Source organism: Pantherophis guttatus, chromosome 8 (assembly GCF_059756535.1).
Source record: "Pantherophis guttatus breed Tessera chromosome 8, ASM5975653v1, whole genome shotgun sequence".
NCBI classification, from domain to species: domain Eukaryota; kingdom Metazoa; phylum Chordata; class Lepidosauria; order Squamata; family Colubridae; genus Pantherophis; species Pantherophis guttatus.
In genome coordinates, this window is record NC_142070.1 from 70412273 (window position 1) to 70430238 (window position 17966).

General features: G+C 42.8%; 1 protein-coding gene across 1 annotated transcript; it reads left to right on the plus strand.

Moving 5' to 3' along the window:
• Positions 1 to 681: 681 nt before the first annotated feature.
• LOC117662147 (uncharacterized) lies at positions 682 to 15817 on the plus strand. Its single transcript, XM_034411445.3, has 5 exons — positions 682 to 730; positions 1517 to 1566; positions 4168 to 4227; positions 10052 to 10099; positions 15611 to 15817. Exons 2-5 carry the CDS (start codon positions 1528 to 1530, stop codon positions 15812 to 15814), a joined length of 351 nt encoding a protein of 116 aa, XP_034267336.3. The 5' UTR covers positions 682 to 730; positions 1517 to 1527; the 3' UTR covers positions 15815 to 15817.
• The last annotated feature ends 2149 nt before the right edge of the window (positions 15818 to 17966 follow it).

Here is a 17966-nt window from a genome sequence, read left to right on the forward strand (position 1 = left end):
AAGTTTAGCAAGGGGTTCTCTGCCCCGGTTGCTGGGTGGGCGCGGCCGTGGTAGGTGTGGCCTAATCGGCCTCCTGCACCATGGTGGGGGAGGGGAGGTTTTTGCCCTCCCCAGGCTCCAGAGGCTTTCCTTGAGCCTCCGGGAGGGTGAAAACGCCTCCCCAGGCTCTGGAGGACAGAAATGGGCCTGTTTCCAGTCTTCCCGAACTTCCGGTAGGCCCGTTTTTCGCCCTCCCTCCCCAAGTCTCCGTGCACACCCTGCACTTACCTGCATCCAAAACAGGCTGCGTGGGGACTCCTGGGAGTGGAGGGGCAGGATTGGGAGGGGCCAGCCTGGAGTGGGATTTGGGGGTTCTCCGAACTGCACAGAATCTTAGCTAGAGGTTCTCCCGAACCCCTGCGAACCCCCAGCAGCCCACCCCTGCATATAACACTGGAATTCATAATAAACAGTTTTCCTCACATGGAAAATAACCAAGATAATTACACTATTCAAATGCTGTGTTTTTAATCCAGGATATTTTAAACACATGCTCACTATATTTCCGCTGGGGTTAATGAGACATCTCGAGACCATGCTCCAACTATTAAATTTGTATTTTAGCTCATAAAAAAAGAATAAAGGTTAAAGATAAAGAAACAAAACAAATAACAAACCTTCTCTATGGCTTTATAGGGCCGTTGTACAGAGGCAGCAAGGCTGGATCCAAGGACAATTAACACTCAAGATGGTAATTATTTTAATTTTCTTAATCATTTCCTCAATGTCACTCTTGAAACAGGTGATAGGTTAACTTATAGATAATCAAATTCAGTATATTATAACCTTTGGAACTATTTTCTAGGTCAAAAATGGGTTTGTACATGCAATTTGCTACTATATTTCCTAGCATTGAGCTTTTCAAGTGTATTTTGCTCTATAGTTTGAAACTATGTTGATAAATTACCAAGATAATTGATAATTTCAAGTGCATTTATACAGAGCTGAGAATATAGGTACAATTTATAATTTAGTAATCAGGACCTTTGTTAGATAACAGGAAGCAGACTTTACAGGTGCTTTCTAATTGGCTCAAAAATGCACCATGAATGAATCAACTGTGTTTCCTGTATTTCCCCCCCCCTTATTTTTAATTAAAACCAAATTTAGCCAAAATCTACAGGCATCATGAACTGATTCCTGCAGGTTTCACATTATAAACCATTAGTGTTTATAGTAGAATCAAAGAAAAAAAGAAAGAAAGGAATAGAAAAAAGATAAAAAGATTTACAAGCATTAAAAAATTAGTTCAAAAATTGTATGCTTTTAGACATATTCTTTAAAAGATTATATACATGTCTTTGTGAATGTGTGTACACAAAATTTTAGATAAATAATAATTTTAAAATATTTAAATATAAATAGGGCAATAAGTTAATTTCAACATACACATTTTCAAAAGACCTCTACGCCTGTTCTTAGAAACTGTTCATAAATGTTTAATTGTGATCTATATCTTTTTGGTTACCCAATAAAGCTACATGGCAAATGACACCTCAATGCAAGCCTGAGAAACAAGGACCAAAGGTAAGGACAATACTTTATGGATGGATGTGTGGATCAGAGGTGGGTTTCAGCAGGCTCTGACCAGTTCTGGAGAACCGCTAGTGGAAATTTTGAGTAGTTCGGAGAACCAGTAAATACCACCTCTGACTGGCCCTGCCCCCATCTATTCTCTGCTCCTCAAGTCCCAGCTGATCAGGAGGAAATGGGGATTTTGCAGTAACCTTCCCCTGGAGTGGGGTGGGAATGGAGATTTTTCAGTATTCTTCCCCTGCCATGCTCACCAAGCCACGCCCACCAAGCCACGCCCACAGAACTGGTAGTAAAATTTTTGAAACCCACTACTGGTGTGGATGGATATATATATCTAGAAAGTTCTGCAATCATAGTTTGTTATCTTGTGGAAAAATTTAAGACATCAACAGACAGTATTTAACAATAATGTTAGGAAAGCTAGGAAGTTACACTAAGAAAATGGTCTCTTGTTACTAACAGCAAAATTTATCAGTTGAATTTTATATATGGTTATTGTAGTGATTGAAAATGGCCTTACATGTACACTGGCAATTGGCAAAGGATTGTTTTACAACTGATAAGTAGTACAGATGGAGGTTCAAAGAAATATGGACATTCCTGTATCTAGAATTTAACGATGTAAAAAAGATGTGGAGATTCTAGAAAGAGTGCAGAGAAGAGCAACAAAGATGATTAGGGGACTGGAGACTAAAACATATAAAGAATGGTTGCAGGAACTGGGTATGTCTAGTTTAATGAAAAGAAGGACTAGAAGAGACATGATAGCAATGTTTTCTCCATCTATTATCAGAATGATTCCCTGTACTTGATAATGTATAATTCCCTATACTTTATATCACTTTATAATGCCTTGGTAAGGTCACACTTGGAATACTGCATCCAGTTTTGGTCACCACGATGTAAAAAAAGATGTGGAGACTCTAGAAAGAGTGCAGAGAAGAGCAACAAAGATGATTAGGGGACTGGAGGCTAAAACATATGAAGAATGGTTGCTGGAATTGGGTATGGTTAGTCTGATGAAAAGAAGATTAGGGGAGACATGAAAGCAGTGTTCCGATAACTCAGGGGCTGCCACAAAGAAGAGGGAGTCAAATTATTCTCCAAAGCACCTGAAGGCAGGACAAGAAGCAATGGATGGAAACTAATCAAGGAGAGAAGCAACCTAGAACTAAGGAGAAATTTCCTGAGAGTTGGAACAATTAATCAGTGGAACAACTTGCCTCCAGAAGTTGTGAATGCTCCAACACTGGAAGTTTTTAAGAAGAGGTTGGATAACCATTTGTCTGAAGTGGTGTAAGGCTTCCTGCCTGAGTAGGGGGTTGGATTAGAAGACCCCCCCCAAGGTCCCTTCCAACTCTGTTATTCTATTCTATTCTATTCTATTCTATTCTATTCTATTCTATTCTATTCTATTCTATTCTAGAAAGAGGGCACTTAGACTTTGAGGAGTATGAATGTCAATCAAAATTATTACTATTCTAACTGTTTGATCCTGGATCCCACTTTGAACAGGAAGAACAAGTAAACGTTACCCCTGAACATCAGTATCCTTGAAAATGTTGCTGCTTATGGAGACATATAGTCCAACTGATGTACAAAAGTTATAATTTCAGGAAGATGCATCTCTTGAGGGAGTAGTCAGGGGACTACTGACTGTGGGGAAAATGGTTTAGCACTTAAGCTGTAGTGCTAGATTCCTTGACTTTTACATTAAACAAGCAAGCAAGAACAGAAGTATTCACAATATGCCAAACAGAGGTGGGTCTCAGCAGGTTCTGACCAGTTCTGGAGAACCGGTAGTGGAAATTTTGAGTAGTTCAGAGAACCGGTAGTAAAAATTCTGACTGGCCCCACCCCCCATCTATTCTCTGCCTCCTGAGTCCCAGCTGATTGGGAGGAAGTGGGGATTTTGCAGTACCCTTCCCCTGGAGTCAGGCGGGAATGGAGATTTTACAGTAACCTTCCCCCAGAGTGAGGTGGGAATGGAGATTTTACAATATCCTTCCACTGCCATGCCCACCAAGCCACACCCACAGAACCGGTAGTAAAAATTTTGAAACCCACCACTGATGCCAAAGGCATATAGAGCAATAAAAAAATAAAACAAGGCTAATCAATAATATTTTATTAATAATAATAATACACAGTAAAAATTGGATTCTCATTCAAGAGAAATGTTTTAAAATAGGGTTGAAACAACTAAATACCCTTGAGAGAAAAACGTTCAGGCCCAGCAGTTCCACAAATGTCCCTAGCTGAGAATGCCTCCTACTGAAATTCCCCCACTCACATTCAAGTAGTAGCAGATTGTTGTACAGGAAATTTGAAGATGATTAAAATGAACAGGTTGTAAACCTTCTCAAGATTAAACATGTTCTTATTTTGAATTGGGCAGATCCAATTACTTCTCCATTTCTTTTGTGTTAGTTACACTATCCAAACTAAATTAAACAAAATATTCCCTTTAGTATCATCAGTCGTGCTATCGTTACCAGTTTAGTCAAAGTGAAATTCTTAATAATTAAAAGGCTGCAAACTATAATAAGGAAAAATTGTTTCATTTAACACACTTTTTTCTTTTCAACGCAGGTAGCTTCCTTAGCTCTTCGACTGCTAAAGATAAGAACTCTTGAGCAAGGTGATATTTTTGTGAGTATTAGAAATGTACAAGTTGGTTGAACTAGAAACATATGGATATGTTTTTAAAATGCTGCAGCTATAAAGAAAATCTAATTATGTTACATGCATATAGTTGGAAATTAACATCCCGTCCAAAAGTTGTTACAGGTAGTCCTCAACTGATGACCACAATTGAGCCCCAAATTTGTGTTGTCAAGTGAAAAATTTGTTAAGTGAGATTTGCCCCATTTTACAACTATTTTGCCAGATTTGTTAAGTGAATCACTGGAGTTATAACATTAGTAACATGGTTGTTAAGTGAATCTGACTTCCCCATTGACTTTGCTTGCCAGAAGGTCGCAAAACATGACTCTGAGACATTGCAACTGTCATTTATGTGAGTTAGTTGTCAAGTATCCAAATGTAAATAACATGACCATGTGGATGCTACAATGGTCATAAGTGTGAAAAATGGTCATAAGCAGTGGTGAGTTGCTACCGATTCTCCCCGGTTCTTGCGAACCGGTAGTGGAAATTTTGAGTAGTTCGGAGAATTGGTAAATACCACTTCTGCCTGGCTCCTCCCCCAGTCTATTCTCTGCCTCCCGCGTCCCAGCTGATTGGCTAGAAAGAAAAATTCAGGGCTCACTTGACAAAGAAGAGGGAAAAAAACCAAGACACCATTGCTTTAAATTGAGAAGCCAAGAAGCCTCCCAACTGATCAGCTAGAACCGATCCACACCTTGTAAACCGCTCGGTGGTAGTAGATTGGCAATTGAGGCCAAGCTCCCTGAAAACGGTTTCCGATGCTCTCGGTGGTGGCAGAGCGGCAAAAAACTGTTTAAACTCTTGCCACAGCGCTTCAAAGGGCCGCCCTAGAGCTGATCAGCGGTAAAAGGCAGTGTGGTGGTAGACCAGTGCGCTTCAAAAACAAATGGGTAGACTGGTATGCTCCAAAAATAAATGGGTAGACTGGTAAGGCTCTGCAAGCAGTTAAAAGCCTGGTAGACCAGTACCTCTGCTAAATCCTAAAGAATTGTTTGATCAAAAAATTCACAGTGACTCTGAGATAATCAAACAGACAATGGCTAAAAGCCAGATCTGCTAGAGATAGTTCTCTCAGGCCGACTGAGTTGAAACTGGGCCTGAGAGGAAGGAACAAGGGGCGTGGTCAAAAAACTATGACTCCCCTTGATGTGAGTGACATTGAGTTGACCACGCCTACCCAGTCACATGACCATCAAGCCATGCCCACTGTCACATGACCATCAAACCATGCTCACAAAATAAGCCATGCCCACAGAACCGGTAGTAAAAAAATTTAGAACCCATCTCTGGTCATAAGTCACTTTTTTGCCGTTGTAACTTTAAACAGTTGCTAAATGAACTGTTGTAAATTGAGGACTACCTGTATAGAAAATAAAAATTTGAACAGGGCTTCTGCTGTCCTCAGGCTTTCTCTGTGGATGATGTGACCTCATGGAGCAGGTTAGAGCTTTGATAGCACAGTGGTCTAAGCACCCTGTTATTAACACAGCTGCCTGCAATTACTGCTGGTTCGAATCTCTCCAAGGCTCAAGGTTGACTCAGCCTTCCATCCTTTCTAAGGTAGGTAAATTGAGGACCCAGTTTGTGGGGCAATAAGCTGACTTTGTATAAATATACAAAAGTATGAAGGCTATTGCTTAACGCATTGTAAGCCGCCCTGAGTCTCCGGAGAAGGGCAGCATATAAATCAAATTAAAAAAAAAAAAAACTTGGTTGCTTTTCTTTTGGCATTCCAAAAGGCAACGAAGACCATTTTTTATGCAGTCTTCAATAGTTAAGTTGAGGGTCACCAGCCTATTTAAGTATGCTAAAGCTGACTTTTAGGAATTGGTTGGTTGGAATATATGATATACCCTGATTGGAACTTTCTGAATGGACTATATAGTAATTAAACAAATACACAAATACTGAATTCTTAGGAACAGCTTCCACAGGAGATTCAACAGAGTTAGACAAAATTACATAGTTATTTAATATTTATTTATTTATTTATTTATTTATTTATTTATTTATTTATTTATTTATCGTATTTCTATGCCGCCCACTCTCTGAGGACTCTGGGCGGCTTACACCAAATACAGTACACTAAATAGCATATTGCCCCCAACAATCTGGGTCCTCATTTTACCCACCTCAGAAGGATGGAAGGCTGAGTCAACCTTGAGCCAGTGAGATTTGATCTGCTAATCTGCTGAACTAGCAGTCATATTTCAGCTTTGACTGTCTCTTCTTTTTTATCTTTTTGTATCAATTTGTCGTTTTCCCTCCCCTGTCCTTTCCTCACTTCTTTCTATTTTACTTTCTGTTTCCTGAATTTCATGTTTGTTGTTCAATGTCTTTTGGTCATAGTTTTCTGGTCTCAGAACTACATCATGTGTCAAATCCTTTACCTCCCTATGGTTCCTTATTATCATTTCCTGTGTACCTTGAAGCGTCAATAAAATTCCTTTTAGTAAAACATTTATTTCCCCTTGCAGTCCCGTTTTGCCTTATTTTAATAAGTTTAGAATTTTACTCAGTAATCTGTCCAAATCCCAATGTCCCAGTTATGTCACACCAAGATAGCCAATATTAGAGCAGTTCATACAGTCACTCCATTAATTAGTCCCTTAACAGTCTCCACTTTGTTTCAAAATTCCAAGCTGTTTCACACTCTCACACTGTCCAGCATATTTATAATCCTCAAGATTCTACAGGTTGAATGTTTTCACTGTCTGTCTCCAAACACCAAGTATAATCAGTTGCGGGTGTTTAGTGTATTCCAGCCAATCTGGTACTATCAACTTTCACTTCATCCACTTTTTCCAGCTCTATATTGCCTTCCTTGGCCAGCAGGTGTCACTGTTACATTTTTCCCTCCGTTTTTGCTGCAAATAAAATGTCTCCGAATAACATACGGTATGTTTTCCAATTATTTCCCAAAGTTCTTCAAGTCAAGGTGGTAGTAATAGTATAATCCAGAGTTTTGAAACAGTCTAATTTTTAAAGAGCTAACCAATCCAGTCTGTCAGAGGTGAAATCCAGCAGGTTCTGACAGGTTCTGGAGAACCGGTAGCGGAAATTTTGAGCACTTCCGAGAACCGGTAGCGGAAATTTTGAGTAGTTCGGATAACCGGCAAATACCACCTCTGGCTGGCCCCCGAGTGGGATGAGAATGGAGATTTTGCAGTATCCTTCCCCCAGGAGTGGGGAGGGAATGGGGATTTTGGAATATCCTTCCCCCAGGAGTGGGGAGGGAATGGGGATTTTGCAGTATCCTTCCCCTTGAATGGGGTGGGAATGGAGATTTTTAAATGTCCTTCTCCCAGGAGTGAGGAGGGAATGGGGATTTTGCAGAATCCTTCCTCTGCCACGCCCACCAAGCCATGCCATGCCCACCAAGCCACGCCTACAGAACCGGTAGTAAAAAAAAATTGGATTTCACCACTGCAGTCTGTCCTTTAATTTTAATGTTACTTCTGCCTACAATTTCTTTTCTTTTCCAAATCTGACAGTAGCTTCAGGTCTATAGTCATCGCTTATTTACCTCTGTTGAGTCCCACTTTCCAAAGGGGGTGCTTGAGGGAAAATTCCACGGCAAAAAGTTAGAAGACTTCTTACCCAGACAGCACCTCAGTTATTTTTGAAGTCAGACTTATTTCCAGTCTTGGTAGCCAGCTAAAACAACAAGATGCATTTTTGTTGTATTTGTTTGTTCATCAGTGAAGAATCTTCAGGGAAACAGTAATATCTCTTCTTGTTTTTTCACTCCTCTGCATTTCTTTTATGTGGTTCCATTTCCTTCACCTTAAAGCGAACTAAATTTGGCCTGGATTTTGAAAAACATTTCCCCTGTTTTAAAAAGTTATGGTCCAAAATAGGGACCTGGGTGGATGCCCTGTCAACTTCTTAACACAAAAATCTTCAGAACAATAACTCTATGTTAACATCTCTGTTAGCTTGTAATATTCATAAATATAGAACTGTTTCCAACGCTGATTTTAATAAAATGAGTTTGGCTTGAAGAAATCAATAACTTTAAGCTAACCATCAAGTCTCAATTTACACCACAATGCAATATATATATTTATGATTGATCTAAAATGAGTAGAATGCTGAAGAGAATAATAGCACATTTAATATTTCCACTTTATATGAAGAGTGCTGAAGAACGGGTGAGCCTAATCTGGGAGAAGAAACAGAATACTCTATTAACAACAAGCATAAAGAAAAATGGATAGAAATAATGGAAAACTTAAGACTTCACCCAAAGTAGCTGAAAAGTATGATCCCTATTATGGAAACTGGGAGAACTTACTCAGAGAACCTAAATATCATCCTCTCAGATAGCTTTACATATAAATGTTCCTTTAGATCGGGGTCCTCAAACTACAGCCCACATGCCTGATACGGCCCGCTGAAGCCATTAATCCGGCCCGCACAGGACCACGAGGCTGCCCCGCCCACATTGCCCCACCTACCCGCCGGTCCCCACTTGTCTTCTGGAGGCTGGGGAGGCAAAAAACAAGATGTATGGAGGCCTCTGGAGGCCAAAATGAGCAAAGAATAGAAAACTCCTTTTTTTCCCCTATTCTCAGAAGATGAGTTGGAAAGACCTATGAGAAGCCTCAAAGTAAGAAAAGCCTGATGGGATTTTCCCAGAGTTTATTAAACATTTAGGACCACATGCTAGAAGAGGGCTACAACGATTTTATGCAGATGCTTTGAACACTGGAAAGATTCCCCACTCTGTTCAAGATATCCCAAACCCTTGCTATCCTTAAACCAGGGGTGGGCTGCTGGGGGTTTTCAGGGGTTCGGGAGAACCTCTAGCTAAGATTCTGTTGGAATTTGGAGAACCCCCAAATTCCACTCCTGGCTGGCCCCGCTCCACCCCTCCCAGGAGTCCCCATGTGGCCCATTCTGGATGCAGGTAAGTGCAGGGCACACACGGATATCAAACTGTAACATCTATCTCACTGCAATTCTAGGGCTCCCTAATATGGTGATTTTATTATGGTTTATCTTAATGTAATATTTTATTAAAATATTAGGGGACGCGGTGGTTCAGTGGCTAAGACGCTGAGCTTGTCAATTGAAAGGTTGGCAGTTCAGCGGTTTAAATTCCTAGTGCCACGTAATGGGGTGAGCTCCCATTACTTATCCCAGATTTCGCCACCCTAGCAGTTTGAAAGCACATAAAAAATGCAAGTAGAAAAATAGGGACCACCTTTGGTGGGAAGGTAACAACGTTCCGTGCACCTTTGGTGTTTAGTCATGCCGGCCACATGACCACGGAGACGTCTTCGGACAGCGCTGGCTCTTCTGCTTTGAAACAGAGATGAGCACTGCCCCCTAGAGTCAGGAACGACTAGCACATATGTGCGAGGGTAACTTTTATCTAATATTTTACCTCCTACATTGTATTGTCCACATCTCTCTCTCTCTCTCGCTCGCTCACTCACTTGCTCGCTCGCTCTCGCTCCAGCTCCCCCCCTCTATACACACACACACACACATACACATATATTCGTTGATGCTTTATTTAAACTAAATTTGTATATCAGTGATTACATGGCGGATGCTATATGCTAAATAAATAAAAAATCTTTCCACTGCAACTAATTTTTAAAATACCTCACTGAATGAGATTCAGTGCCAGCTGGCACAACACCGCCCAAAGTCACTTGACATTGAAATGGGCAGGATATAAATTTAACAAATAAATAAAGTAAAATAAATAATTCTTCAATTATTTATTTAATTATTCAAAATGGAAACAATATTATTAGCATTATTCATTTTCTTAAACTGTTTATCATTACAGGGACTGGCCAATTTAATGGACAAGTCGTGTGTTCTTCAGCTCAGTTTGGTAAGTCCTTATTTTAGAAAAAAAAAGAAAATACGTTTATCTTACTTTAAAAATAATGTTAAGACTGAAGATCAGCCTTGTCAATTCAGAAATCAATATTCTTTGTGAAAAATGAGAGCATATAAATAAACTGAACGTTTTTTAAAAAATCAAAGGTGCTTTTTCAAAAGGCAACTGGACTTTTGGTTTTTCCTTGAAGACATTTCGCTTCTCATCCAAGAAGCTTCTTCAGTTCTTCCTCTCTCTGAGGAAAAAACACTACCGTATTTTCCGGTGTATAAGACGACTGGGCGTATAAGACGACCCCCTACTTTTCCTGTTAAAATATAGGGTTTGGGCTATATTCGCCATATAAGACTACCCCTCTTCCAACGCACACCAAATAAAAATTAAAAAACATCAGATTTGATTTCAATATGGTAATTTTAATTCAAATGCTTATGCCTTTCCAAGAATCTAGTACACCAGGATACAGTGGCCTTAAATCTGTTGCTGTGATCTGGGTTAGATTTGGCCCACTGAAGTGCAAACAAATGTATTTTATTTCGTGTCACTACATAACCGTTTTGGCGATGCTCATTCACCATGTCTGCTACATGTTTTTCGAGTTCTGGCCAATGTGGGGTGCCTCTTCTTAATGCACACTTACCCCTTGGCATACTCTTTAACGCTTTTACATTTGCTTTCCAGTCCCGAACCATCTTTTCTGTTACTCCATATTGTCTTGCAGCAGCACAGTTATTATGTTCCATGGCAAAGTTTAAAACTTTAAGTTTAAAACTGGCTTCATATTTCTTTCTTCTTGCTGGTGAAGCCATGATGGGGTCTTGACTGTTATATTTGTATACTATACTGTATGTACTGTTGCTGTACTGTAGAGAAAGGTAATGGGCTACGTGTAGTGGCAAGAGGGCTATTTTGTACCAGGTTTTTTTCCTTCACCCATGCAGCCTTGTCGAGATCCGCACACTTCATGAATCTGAGTTGCTGGCACTGACTGATGACATTGACAGAAAGCTGTGCCAATCTAGTCAAGGCTGCATGCTGCTGAATGCTGGAACCAGCTGGCTGCTGAGCGGAGCTTCTCCCAGGCATCTAGGGGGGTATTACCGACGCTCCGACTTCCCCAGCTGACCCCCACCGGTCTGGGGAAGTCAGAGCGTCGGTAATATCTCCCTGGATGCCTGGGGGAAGCTCCGCGCAGCAACCAGCTGGTTCCAGCATTCCAAGGAGGTCCACGGTGAAAGCGGCACCGCGGTCGACCTGGGCCAGCACCTTGCACACCTGGCTCTGCGTCTCCATTATGAGAAGCTCCATGCGACTTCGCATGTCTCTGCCCCAGTCGCGCAGCTCTCGCAATCCGCTCACCGGAGGAGCCATGAAGTGTTCGCACTGCCTTGCCTGATCTTCCTCATCCTCCTTTCCCCATGGCTTTTCCGGTTGTAATTGGTGTTGCTGCTGCCGCCGAGGCTGCTCCTTCATCTCCGCCCGCCGCACCAGACCCAGCCCGGCCAGCATCGCCGTGGCTCCCGCAGTCCAAGCGGATCGGCACCCGGGCTCGCAGGTGAAGGGTGGGAGTGCGCAGCGCACTTTCCTGGCTTGGCGCCAATCCGGACGGCTGCAGTAATGGTGAGAGCGGGCAACCTCAGGAGAGCCATTTCGGGACTCCGTTTTGCATGTGTAGCAGATCCCAGTTACCAAGAAACCCGGAGAAGAGGCACAAGGGGGGTTTATCAAAAAGAAGCTTTAAAAGAGGTCTCGATACAGAGGACGCGGCGAGCATGGACACCGTCCACACAAACAGGCACCAAAGTCTCATTGCGGCAACGTTAAGCCGCGACTTTACACGCCTCCTAGTTTTAGGCTGCTTGTTCCAATGCCTTCGCGATAAGCCGGCAGAATCAAAACTCTTTTTTTCTTTCTTTCCCTCTCTCTCTCTCTCTCTCTCTCTCTCTCTCTCTCTCTCTGCGGCTTTGAACCCGTGGAATTGGGGGGGGAGAGGGGGAATGTTATCAGCAACACACAACAACAAAAAGTGTGTGTTTGTGGAGAGGGGAGGTAGTGGTAAAGGCGGCAGACTGGTTTTTTTTCCCCCAAGCCGATCTCTTTCGCGGCGTATCCAGCCCGACCCCATTCAGAAGAAAGGCTGCAGCCGGAAAGAAATGGGGGGGAAAGACATCTGCACCTTTTGTTACATACACACACACGAAACCCAGTTTTCTGGTCTCTCGCGCAGATCTGTTGTGGGGTGGGGTGGGTGGGAGCCACATAATTCCGGGAGGCGAAAAGGGGCGCAGGGATATTTCCAGAAATGAGCGAAATAATGCAATCCACGCAGCGACACCCATATTCTCCCATTCAGATTCTACCTCTGGCTGAGAGAAAACTGCCTTGAAAGTTTCTCTGCCCCCCCACCCTTTAAACCCAAGACCCTGCCTCGTTTGCAGACTAGAGCACTTCTTTCCCCCGCCCGATTAGCCCAGGTTAAAATCTTAAAAGCTCGGGCGCCCCTCAAGCCACTTCTCCCGACATCGGGATGAACGAGAAAGCCGTTTTAGCTTCACCTATTCTTCCACACACACCCCTCCACCCCAGAAGGTAACTTAGCGCTGCTCCTCCTTTCCCCATGGCTTTTCTGGTTGTAATTGTTGCTGCTGCTGCCACCGAGGCTGCTCCTTCATCTCCGCCCGCCGCACCAGACCCAGCCCGGCCAGCACCACTGTGGCTCCCGCAGTCCAAGCGGATCGGCACCCGGGCTCGCAAGCGAAGGGTGGGAGTGCACAGCGCACTTTTCTGGCTTGGCACCGATCCGGACGGCTGCAGAAGGAACTGGGCACCGGCTGTCATGTCTTTTCTCCTGTGCGGGATTTGGCACCTGGGCTCCCGGGGTTTAAGCCTCCGGGGCTGCCCGCGCTGCTCCAGGATGTTCGCTTCGGGCTCCTTGGAATCGCTGCCAGGCGGTTCTTCCCGTTGGGGCGATGGTGGGTGGCTCCCGCAGTCCAAGCGACACCGATCGCTGCCACCCACCATCGCCCCAATGGGAAGAACTGCCCGGCAGCGATTCCAAGGAGCCCGAAGCGAACATCCTGGAGCAGCGCGGGCAGGCCCGGAGGCTTAAACCCCGGGAGCCCAGGTGCCGAATCCCGCACAGGAGAAAAGACATGACAGCCGGTGCCCAGTTCCTTCTGCAGCCGTCCGGATCGGCGCCAAGCCAGAAAAGTGCGCTGTGCACTCCCACCCTTCGCTTGCGAGTCCGGGTGCCGATCCGCTTGGACTGCGGGAGCCACAGCGGTGCTGGCCGGGCTGGGTCTGGTGCGGCGGGCGGAGATGAAGGAGCAGCCTCGGTGGCAGCAGCAGCAGCAATTACAACGGGAAAAGCCATGGGGAAAGGAGGACGAGGAAGATCTGGCAAGGCGGTGCGAGCACTTCATGGCTCCTCCGGTGAGCGGATTGCGAGAGCTGCGCGACTGGGGCGGAGACATGCGAAGTCGCATGGAGCTTCTCATAATGGAGACGCAGAGCTAGGTGTGCAAGGCGCTGGCCCAGGTCGACCGCGGCGCCGCTTTCACCGTGGACTCCTGGGAAAGAAAGGAAGGTGACCCGAATTCTGGGGTAGAGTGGGGACGCGTTCCTTTCTCGTGGGCCGTGCACTGCCTGGCACCTCTTGTAGGTTGGAACTAATTTAGAGTACAGCTTCCCCTCAATGTTGCCGGCGCTCCCAAAGTGTCATCGGTCAGCGCCAGCAACTCAGATTCGGGTACCCGGCGTATAAGACGACCCCCGACTTTTGAGATGATTTTCCTGGGTTAAAAAGTCGTCTTATACGCCGGAAAATACGGTAGTTTTTTGGGCATTGGTAACATATTGATAATTAATAGAAGTACTGATTTGGTCTCCTTATGCCAGGATATTTCTTGCTAGAGCATAACAATATATTTCCTGCCTGGGCAGGGGGTTGGACTAGAAGACCTCCAAGATCCCTTCCAACTCTGTTATTCTATTCTATTCTATTTTTTGAATTACATTCTTTTTATGGTAGCTATATTGGCTATCAAAACAATGTAGTTATTATGAGTAGACATCTTTTTTCTTGTTTCTTCATTTGACTTTATTTAAATAACATTAAGATGCCATTTAAAAATCCTACATGTAGCTGGTTCCCACAGAGAGGGTCTCCTCCGGGTGCCGTCGGTCAGGCAACATCGACTGGCGACCCCCAGGGGGAGAGCCTTCTCTGTGGGGGCACCTGCCCTCTGGAACGAATTGCTCCTGGAGATTCGGAGGATCCCGGACCTACGCACCTTCCGCCATGCCCTTGTTCCAACAAGCCAGGCTGGCCTAATTCTAATTCTTTTTAACTTTTAATCTTTAATTTTTAATTCTTGAGGTTTAAAAATGGGTTTTTAATTAGTTACGGGCCATATTGTTTAATATATATTTTAAATTGTTATTAAATTTTTTATTTGTGTGTTCTTATTCTGGCTGTACACTGCCCTGAGTCCTTCGGGAGAAGGGCGGTATATAAATTCAAATAAATAAATAAATAAATAATAAATAAGTATCTAGTGACTTTATGAAATTAATAAGCAAGAAATATAACTAAGAAATTATGTAGGAAATGATATGATTCTGGGGCTTTAAGCTTTAGTGCTACAGAACTGTTGTGCTCTGCTTATCCACTTAATTTTGAATAGTAAATTCAACCAAGAAATACAAGATGAGAGCTTCAGCGGAGAGCATACTTATCTGCATGCCAAATAAAACTTTTTTGTGGAGTAACTTGTGCTTCAATTTCTAGCCATTGCTACAATTTATTGCAAAATAACAAAACGGAAAGCAATAAATATTTAGAATAGCTGGTAAAGTACTTTCATGCATGTTCACATTATATTTGCCGCCTGCAATGTGTCTTCAGAAACACATAATGTACAAATCAGTTAAATTGGAACTCTTGTTATGAAACAGTGTGGGTTCATATATGTATATTTTCCTACTTTGAAACCAGGTATTGAATGTGGTTTGTTGTTGTTGTTTTTCGTTCCTGGTTAAAAGAAAACTTTGGGTGGTGTTATTCCCTAATTAATATCAGCCCTAAATAAATTTTAATTTTAACTGTGAATTAGAAATAGCAGACACAAAGAATGCCCGTCTAATCAGTCACAGTAACATTTTCTCTGATAGTCTCTTCATTTTATTTGGAAATTGGAATATATTGTTCTTTAGACAAACCATATTCTTGATAAAAATTCTCATATTTAGATAAGATTGCTCTTCATCTTAACAGTTAAAAAACTCTTCTATTGTGGGCTAAATTTAAATAAGTGTTCTTTTTTTGGCAAGCAAATACAGTATGTGTAATGATTAATACGTTTAACTACCTTGCTATCTTTTTTTGGAGAGCTCAGATTTATTTTATACCTAACACAATAGAGTGTAGCCTTAAAATATAGATTATTTACAGTATCTTGCTTAGAAAAAGAGATTGTTATTACTATTTTCCTGTTTCCACAGATCAGTGAAGGTGCAGAGTGCATATTTATCCCCAAACGGCTGTTTCTGGAAGAAGCAACCGCTAAATCCAGGCAGATGGCGTTACAGATGTTCAGCAGTTATCCCACAGAGAGTACGATCCAGGAGAGTTACAATTTACAGCAAGCATGGAATAGATACAAGAACAAACTTATTAAACAGCACCTTAAATGGCATCAAAAGTAATAATGGCTGGTAAATATATTTTATATGCGTTGCAAGCCAACCTTTTCTCCTGATAAGAAAATACTTATTTGCGAAAATATATGACTATAACTATTTTTTAAAAAACCCACATTTCAGTTTCTTTTCCATATCGTAAAATGGATTTATATTCACTGGTGCTTTTATATCAGTTCGTGAGACGTTGATAAAAATATCTTTAAAGCAAGGGTGAAATGTAAAATGTGTTACTACCGGTTCTGTGGGCGTGACTTGGTGTGTGTGGGGGATAAGGTGACTGAGTGGGCATGGCCAACTTTTTTTAAAAAAAACTTTTCAAAGCATTTTTTCTAATGCTTTGAAAAGCCTCTGGCTATCAGGCAACTCAGCTAGGATCGTCAGAGAGGCTTTTTAAAAAATGCTTTGAAAAGCCTCTTTGCCGATTAGGCAACTCAGTTGGGATCGTCAGAGACTTTTCAAAGCATTTTTTTTACCACCTCTTCGGCCAAGAGGTTGCAGAAAAAAATGCTTTGAAAAGCCTCTGACGATCCTAGCTGAGCCGTGCGACCATCAGAGGCTTTTTTTTTTTACTTTTAAAAGCATTTTTTCGTCGGACGAGGTTGTAGAAAAAATGCTTTTAAAAGTAAAAAAAAAAAGCCTCTGATGATTGTGCGAGTCAGCTGAGCATGGGGGGGGGGCGCAGGGATTTTTGCTACTGATTCTCCAAACCATCCGCTGCCATCGCTACCGGATCGGGTGATCCGGTCCGAACCGGGAGCATTTTACCCCTGTTTTAAAGACCTAAGGGGTGCACATTGGCATAAGATGTGCAATTATTAATTTATTGTAGAAATAAGAGAAGGTGTGTGTGTGTGTGTGTGTGTATGAAATATAAAGAGAAATCTGGAGTTCATTGGGATTACGGCATATTAGACGCATCATAAAACATACATCATACATGCATGCATGCATACATCCATACATACCAATAATTTGTGTATTTGAATGTAGGATGAAATTTGGGATGGATTTTTTTGCTTACAACCAGCTCTGGCTTCTTTTTTCCAGGGCAGAGACTGGGGATGGATGTGTAAAAAGAGGTTGAACCCGAACGTGAATACAAACTAGGATGAGATTAGGGGTGGAATTTTATGTTTAGAACTGGTTATGCATTCTCTCTTCTGGAATGGCCAATTCTGAGTTCTTGGGAGGAAAATTCTGTATGTGTTGTGGCCCGCCGGTAGCCAGCGGAGCAGTGAGGAGATTGGGGAGGAACATGGGTCAATCCTGGGGGCTGGGAAAAGCTCGGACAGAGGCAGAGAGGGAGATAGACAGCAGTGAGGCAGAGGAACAGCTGGAGCCTTTTCCCAGTGTGCGCATGCACACAGCTGCCAGAAGACAAGAACAACTAAGAAAGCAGGGTTGATTTGGGAGTAAAGCCACACCTTGGAGATGATTGGCCCCTCCCAGAGGAAACAAAAAAGGAGTGAACGGGGAGTGGGCTTTTGCAGGAAACAATTAGTTCATTCGGTCGTTTCAAGAGTGGAAAGTTCTGTTCGTGACTCTTAAGAGACTCTGTGCCAAGTTTTGCCTTGTATTACGTTTGGAAACTAGTTATCTGGCAGCTTGCCAAGCGAGATAAGGTCTGTGTTGATAAATATTCCTTTGAAAAACTGTTTGGACAGGCCTTGCTGACTGTGAATGAAAGGAATTCACAGTCCTGTAAATAGAAGAGGTTTTGCCGGGACCAAGACTCTGCTTCCTGCTTTTTAAGGGAGCCTAGATCAGAACAGTAGGCTGGTAATAAGTGCAGGGGTTGCACAGGGAGGAAAAAAAATACCTTCAATCCAAATGCAAAAATTGAGGATGGGATTGTTCTGACCTAGGCTTCCTGAGTCATTAAAACACACGAGTAGTCCGAAAAACCTCTTTTATTGCAACTGCTGTGAATTCTGTTCATTCACAGATGAGTCCCAATGAGTCCTCCGGGAGAAGTCCTTCGGGATAATCACCCACCTTTATCTCCCTTGGCACACTGCCAAAGACCTAATTGGCAAAGCCACACAGAGTCCAGAATCAAACAGAGCTTCAGGCTTTAAGCTGAACCGAATGAACAAACGTTGCTTCCTGCAAAGGCCCACATGCCTTTGCTCCTCTTTTAAGGCTTATGGGAGGG